Below are 16281 nucleotides of genomic sequence, written 5' to 3' on the forward strand. Positions count from 1 at the left end.
AACATAAAAAATAAATAAACAAGGCCTACTAAATGGCGTATACTTATATAGCGCCTTTCTTCCTACAAGGACAAAGCGCTTTACAGTCACAGACCCATTCACCCAGTCACACACACATTCACACACTGGTGGTCGCTCCGCTGCCAAACACAGGCGCCCGCCTACCACCAGAGGCAAGGTGGGGTTCAGTGTCTTGCCCAAGGACACTTCGACTCATGGGCGTGCAAGGCGGGAATCGAACCTGCAACCTTACGATCATGGGATGACCGCCCTACCGCTGCACCACGGCCGCCCCAAAACATCTACTAAAACATCACCATGGCAATACAGACTAAAGTTTAGCGGAATGGCAGCCAGAAAAACGAGCTACATAGAAGTGGCTGACCTGAAATGATCCAGGAAGAGCAAAACTGCACAACACAAAAGCATTGTTTCACTTATGAAAACTATCAAAGTGGTTCATAAAACTTCTGAAACACGTCTTTATTGTTAATAATCCCATAGAAGTTATCAATACAATAATAAAAAAAAAAACATTTAAATCACTAATAAAATTCCCATTTTTTTGTGTCTGGCTGTTGTCAGAGTACCGGCTTTGGTCTGTAATTCAGGAGATCCAGCGCTTAAGCATGCTGAGCTTTATATTGTCTAATGTTGTGGAGCTACTGACAAAAAATTTGTGTACATGTGTGACCTGTTAGTGGTCAAAAACTGTCTCGGCACTGTCATGCAAACAGAAAAAAGTCTGTAACTCCAATTTGCTCAAAGTTCAAAGAGAGCTACTGTATATCAATAACTTCCTAAGTCTTTGGACGGTCTTCGACTTCCTGTCTTCTTCTTCATGGTGTCAGACCTTCTCTCTTGGTGTATGGATCCTCAAAGAACCCATCCTCCTCTTCCTCTTGTATCTGGCTGGGCTCCTCCTCAAAGGTGAACATCTGATGGGTCTGGTGGTCTCCTTTCACAGAGAAAACCGTTGACGCGTTGTCTCCATCTTCCTCATCGTCTTCATCCCGCAGCTGCCGATGTCGATAGTTGTAGAAGCTTTTGTACCAGGAAGGTCCTTTGATTGCAGTTACAATCAGCACGGAGGTGGTCAAAACCAGGACTCCCACGCTTGCTGTAAACTTCCACATGTTCCCACCCACTGGTTGAAAGATGGAGAAGTGAATCTGTTTAGTTTTTAAGCAGATAGAAACTTCTGATAACACCTGATTAAGTTCTGGAATCATCAGTTCTCCTGTAGGTCAGTTAAGATTAAATCAGAGAAATCAAAGACTTTCTTAAGTGAAAGCATGTGAGGACCTGTACTGCTCACATCAATCAAACTAAGCAAAAAGATTGAGATTTATGTTCCATCATAAAAATTGATCCTGGTTTTAAACTATGGTTGTGGTAAATCACTTTTTGGGTTGGAGAAAGTGTTTTTTTTTCTTAAGTTTTCAATGTATTTGTAATCAATTTGGAAAAAATAATGGTTCATCCAGTATAAAAGGTGAGACCTTCTGGACCAACTATGCAACAGTCACAAAAGTAGTAATGGAATTCCAAATGTCCCTAATGTGTAGGGCCAGCTCAGAAGTTCAAAGAAATTTTGAAGAAGCATACTCTAAATGGAAATGCTCATACCAGTGCTGTTCCTGGCGTTCTCAGTTGATGTGTTTTCAAGTCCTACAGTTGACCGTGGAGGCTGCTGGGGCTGGATGGTGGTTTTCTGTGGCTCTGTTGAGGAAGCGAGTGGTAGAGATATGGAGCACAAAGCTGAAGCCATCTGGAGACTTTTCCCCGCCTGGTCTGCTGGAGATGCGCAGAGGATGTGTGGAGCTCCGAGACAAACACCACATGACATTAATCCGTTTCTGCTCTCAGCGTTAAATTGAACAGGATACTATTCTACTCAGACATTGACTGGTAAACATCTATCTATGTAATAAAGATATGAGCTTTTTGTCCACATGTTGACACATGTTCACAATACATTCACACCAGGCATGTGAAGGGCATTCAAGAAAACCCTAAACATGAGCTTTTGAGCGCGCCTATAGCTCATGGTATTTACTATTGACTGTATAGAGAAACTGAACAAAACGATCCTTCCCCCTCGTGTTCCAAACAGGAGGTACCTGCTGGCTCCAAGAAACCAAACCAGTAGACTTCTATAGAGAAATAAACGGCTATTACTCAGTCATTCTATTGGTTAGATTAACATTTTTTACTCTGATGCTTTTTCTTAACATCTTCTTGCTAATCATAATTTTTTTCATATTTTTTCTTTATGGCAACTTATTCAAGTTTCAGTAAAAGCATGTGGTGCCCGCTGGCCCCCATCTCAAACGTTTGATTGAAAGATTCTCCCGAGCTACTTTTGGTGGAAAAGCGGTGGACTTCGAACAAGCTTACTCCTGATTGGCGACAGTAGTTGCCATAGAAACGTTGACCACTCGGACCAATCGCTGTTGTCTGGCTCCAACACGGCGAGGTCTGTATCGCGGAAAAACGGCGACTAAATTAGCTTCATTTTTCTATGGGTGACATCACACACAATCCGTCACACATGTCTCCTATAGAGTCAATGATGTTCAGCGAGGAGCTTCTTCTTTTTCTACGGTTTACAAGCTCATGTCCACCCCTTACAGTTGGAAGAGGCTTGGTGTGAAATATCAAAGTAGTGTGAATCTTGTTTCAGGCTTTTTCTTTCACAGTTCCATTCCGATAAACGAAAGACTTGGTGTCATAGAATTCCAGCCGGGCACAAACTGCAATTATTCATTCCTCCTCCATGCTCAATTTTCAAACAGTTGGCAATTCATGAATCAAAAGTTGATGCTATCCAAACGGCACTCTACCAAATTTGAGTCCCTTATTGGTCAAAGTTCGACCTGGTTTAACTTTCAACGTGTGTTCAATGGCCACACATTTTGTATTTAGAATAATCTCAGTGTGCGTATGTACACGTTAACACAGAAGTATTAAAATTGGAAGCTGGAAACGTGCATTTACACATTTTTACATAGACTTTTCATTGAAAGTGGCATGTTGCCGAGGGTGGTGTGGACGTAGCTTTAGTCTTAATAGTCCATTTTTAATGCATCATTTCTAGATTTAGATGCTGTCATCTGAGAGACTGTGTAGTTTAAACCAGGGGTGTCAAACTCATTTCGGTTTGGGGCCCACATTCTGATCACACGTGGGCCGGACCAGTAACATAAAAGCAAAAAAAAGTTTTTTTTATTTTGTTTTTTGTTTTTTACTCAGTTGGAATGCCTCAATCAACTTGGTAGCCTAATCACTTATTATTACATATTCATTCACAGAGGCAAATGGATCTCAAATAAAATGAAAAATTGGTTTATTTAGTCATATACTGACTGAATATTTTACATCTGACACTGAAGGAATCCCAATGATAAACTTAAGAGCGGCTATAGAAAAAAATGAAACATCCTGCCTAAGATGTAAATGTGCAAATCCATGAATACAAAATGTAAACTTGCAAACATTTGTGAACATAAGAATTTTGAGTTAACCTCCCTTTCTCTCCTGAAACTTCACCCAGCCATCAATATCAGGATGCAGATCCTGTGCAGAAACACATTGACTGTCATTCAAGTGTGCAAAACACATTGAATGAGTGACCAGACTGACATCACGTGACCAGTCCACACCAACATTGTTCAGCTCAGTAACTAGAGAGCTGACTATGTCATCAGCTGTTGTGTCCATCAACTCGAGAAACTCTGCTGTGACGTTTCTTTAACACCTCTTATAAATATGAACAGTTGTGCAATATCTGTATGTGCTTTCATCAATAGTGACCAAAAATGCAATAAATGACTGGATTCCTTCATTTGGCGCCCAAGTCTCCTCAGAGATGTTGTATCTGCAATCGTAATCCTTAACAGACTTATGCTAGCAAAGGTCGACAGCTTTTTGGGAACAACACTTCTGCAGCCTTCAGCATTTTTTTACAAGTTCACCATCTGAAAATGGTTTGGATGTTTGCTCCAACTTGTTTGCAATAAGGCAGCTGTCACTGCTCCATCACTGACATCCCGGCTGCAGTAAATGCAGACGGTTGTTTTTCAGTCCAGCTAATAGTTGGTAAATCTTCTCTTTTCTTAACTGCAAATGGTGAAACTTTTTTTATGGTGAGTCTCATAGTGGTGCTGAATGCTATATTCTCTGAGCACTGCAACCTGTTGATGACATACAAAGCACGTGGTTTTTGCATTCAGCTCTGTGAACAAATAAAACTCTTTCAATTTTTCCTGGAAAGCTCAGCAATTCACTTCAACCTTTTTTTTCTTTTTGACAACATCTTGGTCATTAGTGTGTCCCTACTGATCATTCTTATTGCAATGCAACAGCGGTGGGGCTCGCGCGGAACCAAACTACATCTTACTCAGACACAAAGCCATTAGGTTTCGCTTTTGGCATGTGCAAAGATATGCTGTTTCACCTATTTTGTTTTTCCTTTGCTCCTCCTAGTGGCGGAATTGCGCATTTCGGTTATTTCTTTAAAAAACCATAACTCGCCACAGGAATGGACTAGAAGCGTGCTTTCTTTTTTAAGCATTCCTATGATTTTTACTCGTCATGTGTGGGCCAGACTAAACCACCTGGCGGGCCGGGTACGTATGTTTTACACCCATGGTTTAAACCATCAGCTGTGCAGACTGCAGCTTAAGATGCAGGTAAAGGGACATTTTCAAATCATGAGAACAAGATTTAGTTTTGAGGAGAAGACTTGAGGATTTTGATCCATCTGCTGCTCATGAACATGCAGACTGTGTCCAAGCGTCATGTTATCAAACAGACAGTGAACTGATACCAATGGTGACTGCTATCTTTCCCATGGTGCTTAGCAGTGAACAGGAGCAGTTCCACGGATTGCCCTGGAGGTGAATCGCCTAAAGTGGCAAGAAGATCTGATTACTATTACATTCGATAGAAAATTGACTTTGTGATGCAATGATAGCGAAAGAACCTAACTGAGTGGAACTGTAGAAACAAGTTCAGGTAATCAGAGTTTTGTTTTTCTTTTGTCCACTCTCCATGTGGAGCCCCGGTCTGTCTGCTTACCTGTAGGTGTTTAAGGCTCCAGGTCAGCTGTGAAGGAAGGGCCGTCAACTTGTTGTGAGACAGATCCAGCTCTGTCAGGAAATTCAAGCCAGAAAAAGCTTCTGAGTTCAATCTGTAACCAAACCAAAAAAGGGAGAGATTTATTGTTTTAGGTGGCCCATCCAGGTTTGAAACATCTCTGTTGTAGAAATTCTACCAATTTTGCATTAGGAACCCCGCATTTCAAAGAAATAAAGCTTTTAAAGAATTGTGTCCAGATGTTCACCTGCTGATGTTGTTCCTGGAAAGAGACAGCAGCCTGAGGTTTGGGAGCTTGGAGAAGCTATGGGCTGCTACAGAAGTGACCATATTGCTGTCCAAATAGAGTTCCTCAAGTGAAGGATAGGTTTCCAAGGCTTCCTGGTCTGTCTTGTTCAGTGTGATCATGTTCCTGCTTATTTCTAATCTGGCAACATCTGCCGTGTTGTCGTTACGAGGGATGACTTGCAGATGCGTCCTCGTCAGGTTTACAATCAGCTGATGGATGGAGCAGAAGTTACACAAATTTGCACACAAACTTAAGTCTGAATCCAATTCAGAGGAGCTTTTCATACTCGGCTGTCATTTTTCACCGCAACAGTTGTGCTTTCGGTCAGAAATGTCAGCACTGTCAGCCACAGCAGAAAGAGAGGTGTGTAGGTCTTCTCCATCTTCCTCCTGGGAAAACAAACACTTTAATGTCCAGAGAACATATTCTTCTGTTTAACCAAAGCAAATACAGATTGGAGATTGTAAAAAGATGTGAAAGCTAAAAACCACAACCAACTTCTGTAACCTCGGTAACGGCTGCACAGTTACCTGAGGCTTGTATGATCACTTCAAGGGACATCATGAAAATGGAACGTACAATTGTGTGGTAAGTGTATCTTGAAGTATTTGTATGGATAACATAAGTTACATGCACTTATGACGTATGGTGTCCTTACGCCACACTCTAGTATCATTAGTTAGGCGTGTGCACGTGCTCCTTACTATCCGCGCATGCATATGCTGTAAAGAGCTCGTAGGATATCCACATAAACTACGCTCTGTCTAATTTCCTCATTTCTAACAGTCAGGCCGAGAGATAACATCGGTAAATTAATCATTTAAGGGTTGAGCTAGCAAGCCATTGAAGTCAAAAGCACATCTATCCAGGATTTATCCACAGTTCTTCTATGGAATTATAGCAGTGCATTTTAAATAGTGGGGCGCGCCGAGTTCGGTAAAGTTAAAAAGAAATTCACAGATTTGGACTTCCGGCCTCAATAACTCTTCTGATAAACGTTCAAATGTGACAGCAAGTATCTCAATCCTTTTGTATTAACCCAGAGAATGAACTACAAATGCATTTCAAAAGAAAAAAAGCTATTAAACAATTTATACCAAATATGATCCATATTCCCATGTGAAAAAATCCCAAAAATAAATAAAGTGGATTTTTGACCAAATCTTTGTTGTAGTCGGCCGAACAAGGTCATGATTAATTAGTACAGAGAGTATGGTATCTGTAGCTTAAGCATCTTCAGAGATATTTAGAATTTCTGACCAAATATGATCAATATTTATATATGAAAAATTCCCACAAAATAAACAAAGTGGATTTCTGACCAAATCTTTGTTGTAGTTGGACAATACGGTCATGATTAGTCAGGACAGAAAGTTTGGTGACTGTAGCTTCAGTATTTTCAGAGCTATTGACCACTTTAATTATGATTCATATCTCTATTAAAATGTGAAAAATATATGCAATAAAATATAATAGATGGACTTTCTCACAAAATATTTATTGTAGCATGAATACGCTGACAGGTCTTCATTACCAGTTCATATAAATGAAGACTTTTATTCACTTTTTAAAAGATTATTGATTTTTATAGACTGGTGTTTCACAGAGGTTGCACTTTGTTGACAGTTCTTTGGCAGCCGGCTCGCTGCATGTCTGCATTTACACCTCGAAGAGAACAATTTGATCAAGAGGCGAAAAAAAAGATCTTTTTTATTTTGAAATGCATTTGTTAATACAAATGGCCTCTGGGTTAATACAAAAGGATTGAGATACTTGCTGTCACATTTGAACGTTTATCAGAAAAGTTATTGAGGCCGGAAGTCCGAATCTGTGAATATCTTTCTAACTTTACCGAACTGGTTCGCCCATGCGATGCCAGGGTGGCGCGCAGTATTAGCGGTTTTCGGCAGAGGTGCGCAGATTTAACAGGGGGGTGTATGAAGGTATTAATGTTCCAAAATGGACGAGCTTGTATATTTGATTTGAGAACTTGTAATACAGAATGTGAATACTTGTGCAAAAAAAATCTGCATCTGTGTGTAAAAATCTTCTGCTGTGAACTGACAAATTTCCATCTGCATGTGTTCATTTAGAGTTACAACTTCAAATCTGTGATTACAACTGCTCAAATGTGCTTCTGCGTGTGCTTGAATCTGCTGGCGCAAATCACAAGTGCGCTACAACTGCGCTCTGAATTCTGACACATTCCTACGGTGGCCCAGAAGGGTCACAACACAACACATTAACTTTATACACAACACACTAACTTTACACACAACACATTAACTTTACACACAACACATTAACTGTATACACAACACATTAACTTTACACACAACACATTAACTTTATACACAACACATTAACTTTACACACAACACATTAACTCACAACACAACAGCTGTGAGCTGTGGAGGGAGCATGTTATTGCTACAAGAGAAGCTAGCAGCAGTGTTGCCAGAAACTTTGTCTTTACTACGGTTCTCCTTCCTCTAAACACACACAATATGAACACACACTCCTCCCTCCGCTCTGACACCCCCCTCTGTCGCTGCACGCGCGCTCCTCTCCTCTCCTTTTTTCCGCTCCGTCCTGTGTGTGCGTGTGTGTTGGGGACTGCACGTGCCTGTGTGAGAGGACAGAGCGGAAAAAAGGAGAGGAGAGGAGCGCGCGTGCAGCTCCCTCCACAGCTCACTGTGACATTACTTTCTGTTAGGTAGTTAGCTGCTCAGCCCAGTAGAAATTTCAGAATAAAAGCACTTCAATTGCTGCTTTACTTCCGTTGTGAGTTATTGTGTTGTGAGGTAAGTTAATGTGTTGTGTTGTGACCCTTCTGGGCAATGAGTTAATGTGTTGTGAGTTAATGTGTTGTGTTGTGAGTTATTGTGTTGTGTTGTGAGTTAATGTGTTGTGTTGTGAGTTATTGTGTTGTGTTGTGAGTTATTGTGTTGTGTTGTGAGTTAATGTGTTGTGTGTTAAGTTAATGTGTTGTGTGTAAAGTTAATGTGTTGTGTGTAAAGTTAGTGTGTTGTGTGTAAAGTTAGTGTGTTGTGTATAAAGTTAATGTGTTGTGTTGTGACCCTTCTGGGCCACCGTACATTCCTGGCGAGAAACTTGTGTCTAAACTGATCTGTGTCCGATAATGGACCTAGGGGGGAGGGAGGGTTAGAGGAGGCGGAGTCAACCAATCAGAGTGCAGGATTCTCAGAACTAGGTAAAGTTAGAAAGAGCTTCACAGAGTCGGACTTCCTGCTTCAATAACTCTTTTGATAAACGTTCAAATGTGACAGCAAGTCTCTCAATCACTTTGTATTAACACGGAGAGTGAACTACAAATGCATTTCTGAAGAAAAAAAAACGTTTTTTCCAGCATTTTAATGAGAAATGATCTCTTCGTGCTTAAATGCAGACATGCGATGCAGCTAGACGGCTGCCAACAGGAAAATCATCTTTGTTGTAGCAGGACAATAGGGCCAGGGCTATTGCGTATCTTTATTATAAATCATACGAATTAACCTTTGAAAACATATATTAGAAACCATACTGGTTTTGTGACACCGCGCTACGCCGGCGCTCAGCAGCCAGCCGTGGAGCTCCGCCGATGAAGGAGATGCGAGGACCCGCTGACCGACAGCGGAGCACGGCGGTCGCGCAGACCCAGCCTCGCCCGTCGCTCGGCGTCTGGCCGCTGAGCGAGGGCGTAGCGCGGTGTCACACCGCTGCCAGCCGCCGAGCTCTGCGGAGGAAAGAGAGGCCGAGGATCCTGCTGAGCGAGGGCGTAGCGCGGTGTCGTGGACCCAGCCGTCGGTCAGCGGGATCCTCGCTTCTTCTTTCCTTCGCGGAGCTCAGCGGCCAGACGCCGAGCTCCGCCGAGGAAAGAAGAAGCTAGGATCCCGCCGACCGACGGTGGAGCACGCCTGTCTCTTGCACAGAAACAGCCGTTGCTCAGTGGGCTGGGACCGCCATGCCGTCGCCTGGAACATCGCGGGGAACGCCTTGATCTAATCTAATACATTTTTTTCAAATGTTAATCCATATGATTTATAATAAAGCTGCTCAATAGCCCTGGCCCTGTTGTCCTACTACAACAAAGATGATCTTCCTGCTGACGCTGTCCGTTCGAAGCCGTCTGTATGTCTGCATTTAAAGCACGGAGAGATAATTTCTCATTAAAATGCTGGAAAAAAAACGGTTTTTTTCTTCAGAAATGCATTTGTAGTTCACTCTCTGTGTTATTACAAAATGATTGAGAGACTTGCTGTCACATTTGAACGTTTATCAGAAGAGTTATTGAAGCAGGAAGTCCGACTCTGTGAAGCTCTTTCTAACTTTACCAAGTTCTCCGAACCTGCACTCTGATTGGTTGACCCCGCCTCCTCTAACCCTCCCTCCCCCCCTAGGTCCATTATCGGACACAGATCAGTTTTGACACAAGTTTCTCGCCAGGAATGTACGGTGGCCCAGAAGGGTCACAACACAACACATTAACTTTATACACAACACACTAACTTTACACACAACACACTAACTTTACACACAACACATTAACTTTACACACAACACATTAACTTAACACTGTGTTGTGTATAAAGTTAATGTGTTGTGTTGTGACCCTTCTGGGCCACCGTAGGAATGTGTCAGAATTCAGAGCGCAGTTGTAGCGCACTTGTGATTTGCGCCAGCAGATTCAAGCACACGCAGAAGCACATTTGAGCAGTTGTAATCACAGATTTGAAGTTGTAACTCTAAATGAACACATGCAAATGGAAATTTGTCAGTTCACAGCAGAAGATTTTTGCACACAGATGCAGATTTTTTTTGCACAAGTATTCACATTCTGTATTACAAGTTCTCAAATCAAATATACAAGCTCGTCCATTTTGGAACATTAATACCTTCATAGGGGCGGCGGTAACAGCGGCTCAGTGCTTGGAAAAAAATCTGCGCCACTATTGATTTACTATTATCTGTTATATGGCAGAGTTTATAACAGCCTGAAATCTGTGAACTGCCGCTGTGCGCTCCTGTGTCCTGTCACACGCGTGTGTGAGAAAATGAAAGGGGAGGGGGAGGGTGCTCAGGCTGAGAGGAGGAACGGCGCATGCGGAGAGTTGCCCAGATTGTGCAACAAAAGGATCATGGCGTGCCTTTAGATTACTCAGCTCGTGCTAATAATGTCATTCTTTAGTAACTATTGTAGACATTTTGATGACGTGTCTTTATTTTCCATAAATGTATTCTTTGTCTGCTTGTTGTTTAGTTGGTATCAGTATTTGACATAAAGACAGCAGGTAATGCAGTAAAACAGCTGCATTTTATAAAATCATAAATAAACAATCGATCATTTAGAAAAAAAACAGCACAATGTTTTTATCTATTTCTTCAGACTAAAAACGTTAAATATATTGGTGCTGCTGTGTTAATGGTTCAATTTACATTTAATATGATCTATTTATGGGTTCAATTGGTCAAAATGTTTTTAGTTTAAATAAGGCACAGACAGATTTTTTTAATTTCAGGCACTTTAAGCTTCTTTCCTGTTTTAGACTATAACAGGGCAAAATAAATTTAATATTTGTTGAAAGTGGATTTATATTGATTTTTTTCTTTTTTTATTGTTAAAAGATACAATTTAAGGTATACTTACACAATTTTTATAGATACAGTGATGAAAGTCTTCCGGGAATTCCCGGAAATCCGGGTTTTTGAGCAAACCGATCGTACTTTCCAGGAAATAAAGACCTGATCTCTACGGACAAATCGCTTTCCGGATGAAAAAAAAGTCTGAAATCGGCGAATTTTAGCTTTATTTTCGATATATTCGCTTTCTCTATGGGAGAAAGCGATCTTCTTGTCCTCGTCTTCGCAGCCTAATTGACAAATGACGGCAAGCTTTTGTTGCCTTCGGATGCGTCGACGGCTCTGATTGGCTCTGTCTGTACCACGTGGTCTGTCTGTACCACGCTAGGACCAGCATTGAACATTGTTTTTGTCATGGTTTGAGTTTCTTTTGTATTGGTTTTTGCTTTCTGTCTTGTTCTGTCATGGTTAAGTTCTGTTTCCTGTTTTATTTTGAAAGGTTTCCTGTCTTGTCTTGTGTCGTGAGTTTTACTTCCTTTGGTCCCCATCTGCCCTGATTGTGTTCACCTGTGTCTTGTCTGCCCCGTCTGTATATAAGTTCTGTCTCTGCCTTCCTCCTGTGCTGGTCCATTAACTTCTGGTCGTGTGTTTAACGTCTTCATGTGTCTTCGTCCTGTTCATGCCATGTTTCATGCCACGCCACAGTGAGTTTTGCTTTGTCATCCTGCTCTGCAGCGCTTTTTGTTCTAATTAAACCCCTTGCCCTTGACCCCGTTTGCCTCCCGTCTCTGCGCCTGGGTCCTACCGGCTCTCGAGCCACCCCTGCACATGACAGAATGGACCAGCCATATTTCTTGGACCCAGCAGAGCGGGACATGCAGCTTTTGGAGGCCTACTGCCTCGAAGCAGAGAGGACCAGGTCCTATTGGGACTTTGACATGCTCCGGTTTTTCACTCCTGCTATGGAAGGGAGCCGTCTTGACTGGAGAGGGAGCCGTCTTGCCCTGAGGGGGGGTCGTCGCCGTCGTCCCCGCCGTCCCCCACAGCCATGTTCAGTGGTGGTCCCGGACGCACCACAGCCACGTTCAGTGGTGGTCCCGGACGCACCACAGCCACGCTCAGTGGTGGTCCCGGACGCACCACAGCCACGTTCAGTGGTGGTCCTGGATGCACCCCGACCCGTCCCTGCTCCCAGGGGGGTGCCGCCTGCACCCCGACCCGTCCCGGCTCCCAGGGGGGTGCCGCCTGCGCCCCGACCCGTTCCAGCTTCCAGGGGGGTGCCGCCTGCGCCCCGACCCGTTCCAGCTTCCAGGGGGGTTCCGCCTGCGCCCCGACCCGTTCCAGCTCCCAGGGGGGTGCCGCCTGAACCCCAACCGGTCCCTGCTTCCACTGGCACGCCTGACCCGCCTGAGCTCGGCTCCACGCCTGTCCCGCCTGAGCTCGGCTCCACGCCTGTCCCGCCTGAGCTCGGCTCCACGCCTGTCCCGCCTGAGCTCGGCTCCACGCCTGTCCCGCCTGAGCTCTGCTCCACGCCTGTCCCGCCTGAGCTCGGCTCCACGCCTGTCCCGCCTGAGCTCGGCTCCACGCCTGTCCCGCCAGAGCCTGACTGCTGGCCCGACCCGCCAGAGCCTGACTGCTGGCCCGACCCGCCAGGGCCTGACTGCTGGCCCGACCCGCCAGGGCCTGACTGCTGGCCCGACCCGCCAGGGCCTGACTGCTGGCCCGACCCGCCAGGGCCTGACTGCTGGCCCGACCCGCCAGGGCCTGACTGCTGGCCCGACCCGCCAGAGCCTGACTGCTGGCCCGACCCGCCAGAGCCTGACTGCTGGCCCGACCCGCCAGAGCCTGACTGCTGGCCCGACCCGCCAGAGCCTGACTGCTGGCCCGACCCGCCAGAGCCTGACTCCTGGCCCGACCCGCCAGAGCCTGACTGCTGGCCCTACCACCCCATGCCGGACTCCATGCCGGACTCCATGCCGGACTCCATGCCGGACTCCATGCCGGACTCCATGCCGGACTCCATGCCGGACTCCATGCCTGACTCCAAGCCTGACTCCAAGCCTGACTCCAAGCCTGACTCCAAGCCTGACTCCACGCCTGACTCCACGCCTGACTCCACGCCTGACTCCAAGCCTGACTCCACGCCTGACTCCACGCCTGACTCCACGCCTGACTCCACGCCTGACTCCACGCCTGACTCCACGCCTGACTCCACGCCTGTCTCCACGCCTGTCTCCACGCCTGTCTCCACGCCTGTCTCCACGCCTGTCTCCACGCCTGTCTCCACGCCTGACTCCACGCCTGACTCCACGCCTGATCTGCCTCGCCGGACGGCGCGGAACCCCGGCCGTCCTCCGGACCTGCCTCGCCGGACGGCGCGGAACCCCGGCCGTCCTCCGGACCTGCCTCGCCGGACGGCGCGGAACCCCGGCCGTCCTCCGGACCTGCCTCGCCGGACGGCGCGGAACCCCGGCCGTCCTCCGGACCTGCCTCGCCGGACGGCGCGGAACTCCGGCCGTCCTCCGGACCTGCCTCGCCGGACGGCGCGGAACCCCGGCCGTCCTCCTGACTCCTTGGACTCTTATGCCCGTCGAGGTTTGACCTCCGGGGCCCCCCCCTCAGTTGACTTTGGGAACCTCGGAGCGGTTCCTTGAGGGGGGGGTACTGTCATGGTTTGAGTTTCTTTTGTATTGGTTTTTGCTTTCTGTCTTGTTCTGTCATGGTTAAGTTCTGTTTCCTGTTTTATTTTGAAAGGTTTCCTGTCTTGTCTTGTGTCGTGAGTTTTACTTCCTTTGGTCCCCATCTGCCCTGATTGTGTTCACCTGTGTCTTGTCTGCCCTGTCTGTATATAAGTTCTGTCTCTACCTTCCTCCTGTGCTGGTCCATTAACTTCTGGTCGTGTGTTTAACGTCTTCATGTGTCTTCGTCCTGTTCATGCCATGTTTCATGCCACGCCACAGTGAGTTTTGCTTTGTCATCCTGCTCTGCAGCGCTTTTTGTTCTAATTAAACCCCTTGCCCTTGACCCCGTTTGCCTCCCGTCTCTGAGCTTGGGTCCTACCGGCTCTCGAGCCACCCCTGCACATGACAGTTTTAGCTCATTAGTTAGCCAGTTCCAAGTCCTTAATGGCAAGTCAAACTGGGGGTTTGAATGACAAATCATGATGCTCCAATTAGTCTTAGCTTCTTGATTAAGAAGTGAATAACTAGCTGCCAGAATGTACCAGAATGCATCTAAGACCATGTATTTTACAAAAATTTCGCTCCGCGCCCGCCATATCGCTCAAAGAAAAGTTCAGGGATTTTTTCCTTGCCCGGCTTTCATCACTGTAGATACTAACCTAATATATTGTCACCGCGGCAAGTGTGTGTGTTGGGGAGCAAACATTTTCTTTTTCCTAGAGGGGGCCTTGCAAAAAATAATTGAGAAGCACTGAATTATAGAGTCATTTCGCTCCGGTGAGCACCATGTCAGCTGAGAAAAGCCTCCTATGGAGGGCAAACTGTTCCAACACAGTCCATATTGCAGAGTCCCCACCTGTCCTGCTGAGGGGCAAGGTTCTCTGGCAGCCTTGTGGATGAACCTTTTCCTTTCAGGGGAGCATCTTAAAGCACATGCAGACGCTCCCATGCAGGGTTGAGTACATTCAGAGATTTTGATCTCCCAGACACACACATCCAGTCAGCTGACCTTTAAAATTATCAAAAGTCAACAAATGTGTGTGTGCTGATAGATCTTGAGCTGTCACAGGCAGTCACAGACACTAAAGGTAAATCAATTTGCTTTTGCCAAAGATGTTGAAATATAAATTTATCAGAAGGCTTCAGTTTATTTCAAAATCATCAACTGAGCTACTCCAGAACATCCACACAGTCAACCGGTTTATTCTGCTAAAAAGAAAAAAGGAGCTGGATCTTCTCTAAAATGAGAATAAAAGAAGACACTTACCTCCACTCTCTGAGGTGAACCCCTTTCACCTGTTGCTCAAAAGCAGCCAGCACAGCAGTGACCTTTGTTCCTTGTATAAGATTCCACCGACTGCTCCTGCTAGCTAACCATTTATGATCCATCAACGCCGTTCCTCACTTTCCTTCTTATTCAGCTTATTTAGCTGTTGAGCTTTTAGTTTAAAAAAAACTTAAATATATTAAAAGGAGTCATTGTGTTTATTTATATAAGGATCCCTGAGTTTCAGACAAACCAAATGCCGGAAAAGCTGTAAAAGACTGAAGAGGTGAGAAGGAGGAAATGTCCACGAGGAACAAGAAGTAGAAAGTATACCTTTGCACTTTATGGCAGTGCTACACGTACTCTGATAGGGCTGCTTGCGACATGAAATACATGAAATGTGTTCTGTGTCAGTATACAAGCAAGAAGTTATAAAACCTGCCTTATCTGAACACTTTGATGAAAAAATTAAATCCTATCATTCTCTCATCCATGTTTCGAATTTGAATGTTTCATATCCGCCTGCTTCTTTACATGTAGCTCAAAAGCACTGTTCTCCACCGCTGTAGGAGAGAGGAGCAGATCAAGGCCATTGAGGAGGAGATCAAGAAGGAGCGACAGATCGCAGACAGAGTCGTTCAGTCAATGCCCACTGCCAAACAAGAGAAGTACTTCAGTATGGCGGCGACCAATGAGCAGCTGCTGCAGGTACAACTGTCATTTTGATGACAAAGGGGTGTGGCCTGCATCTGTCTCATGTGCACATATAGAGGAATGGCACAAATCCACATTTGGACTTCATTTTTCTTCTGCCTTTGTGTGGAAATTTCACCCTATGGCTTCCACAGAAAATTGCGTTTTTTAACAAGTTCTTGTGGCATTTTTCTTATTATGGATGATACATAGAACAGAATTTAAGATTATTTAGAGTATTTCTTCATTCAAATAGTTGTGAATCAAGAGCACACAAGAAGTGCCTTTCGAAAAAGATCTCTTTTGTGACAGCCGCTGAAATGCACTCTAAAAAGAAAAAAGTTGATCCAATTTAATTGAATTACTTCAATTGGTAACACCAGAGCCAGTTTAGCTCGTGCTGGTTTGCGGCGCCTTCCATCCGTGAAACCCGGGTTCGACTCCGGGCTGCTCCCTGTTCCCTTCTCTACCTCTGCCGGTTCCAAGCCCGGTTTGAGAAGGTTGCGTCAGGAAGGGCATCCGGCGTAAAACATTGCCAAATTTACCATGCGACTTGTTCGCTGTGGCGACCCCTGATGGGAGAAGCTGAAAGTGGAAGAAGACTTCAATTGGTAACACCTAATTGAATTAAGTTTATTCAACTTAAGTTTTTATGTCTATCCAACTCAATG

At 45.1% G+C, this 16281-nt stretch overlaps 2 protein-coding genes across 6 annotated transcripts in view; one reads left to right on the top strand and one right to left on the bottom strand.

Annotated features, from left to right (window-relative positions):
* ift74 (intraflagellar transport 74) overlaps nt 1-16281 on the top strand; it is a 32377-nt gene that overhangs the window by 3529 nt on the left and 12567 nt on the right. For all 3 annotated transcript variants that reach the window (XM_023950305.1, XM_023950307.1, XM_023950306.1), the window contains exon 9: nt 15487-15625. In XM_023950305.1, the coding sequence (XP_023806073.1) occupies nt 15487-15625 (139 nt within the window). The remainder of the gene's footprint in view (nt 1-15486; nt 15626-16281) is intronic.
* On the bottom strand, nt 456-15440 carry LOC105356643 (leucine-rich repeat-containing protein 19). Of its 3 annotated transcripts, none has more exons than XM_023950309.1 (7): nt 14918-15440; nt 5676-5778; nt 5348-5598; nt 5083-5194; nt 4832-4910; nt 1630-1722; nt 456-1147 (listed from the first exon to the last, which is right to left on the bottom strand). In XM_023950309.1, the coding sequence occupies exons 1-7, from the start codon at nt 15037-15039 to the stop codon at nt 840-842; spliced, it is 1068 nt and encodes a 355-aa protein (XP_023806077.1). In that variant the 5' UTR covers nt 15040-15440; the 3' UTR covers nt 456-839. The 3 variants fall into 3 exon arrangements, with proteins under 3 accessions (XP_023806077.1, XP_023806076.1, XP_023806078.1); XM_023950308.1 differs by having other exon boundaries at nt 1630-1824; XM_023950310.1 differs by lacking the exon at nt 14918-15440 and adding an exon at nt 14507-14791 and having other exon boundaries at nt 1630-1824.

The sequence above is a fragment of the Oryzias latipes genome, chromosome 20, assembly GCF_002234675.1.
Source record: "Oryzias latipes chromosome 20, ASM223467v1".
In the NCBI taxonomy this organism is placed as follows: Eukaryota; Metazoa; Chordata; class Actinopteri; order Beloniformes; family Adrianichthyidae; genus Oryzias; species Oryzias latipes.

What these genes read in the sequence shown, in the direction of transcription:
- LOC105356643 (XM_023950308.1), bottom strand. Translation starts at nt 15,039, where the DNA reads ATGGATCATAAATGGTTAGCTAGCAGGAGCAGTCGGTGGAATCTTATA. An exon ending in GGAGCCTTAAACACCTACAG is followed by an intron (nt 4,911 to 5,082) that starts GTAAGCAGACAG and finishes TTGCCACTTTAG; the next exon opens with GCGATTCACCTCCAGGGCAA. An exon ending in AAAGATAGCAGTCACCATTG is followed by an intron (nt 1,825 to 4,831) that starts GTATCAGTTCAC and finishes TTTGTCTCGGAG; the next exon opens with CTCCACACATCCTCTGCGCA.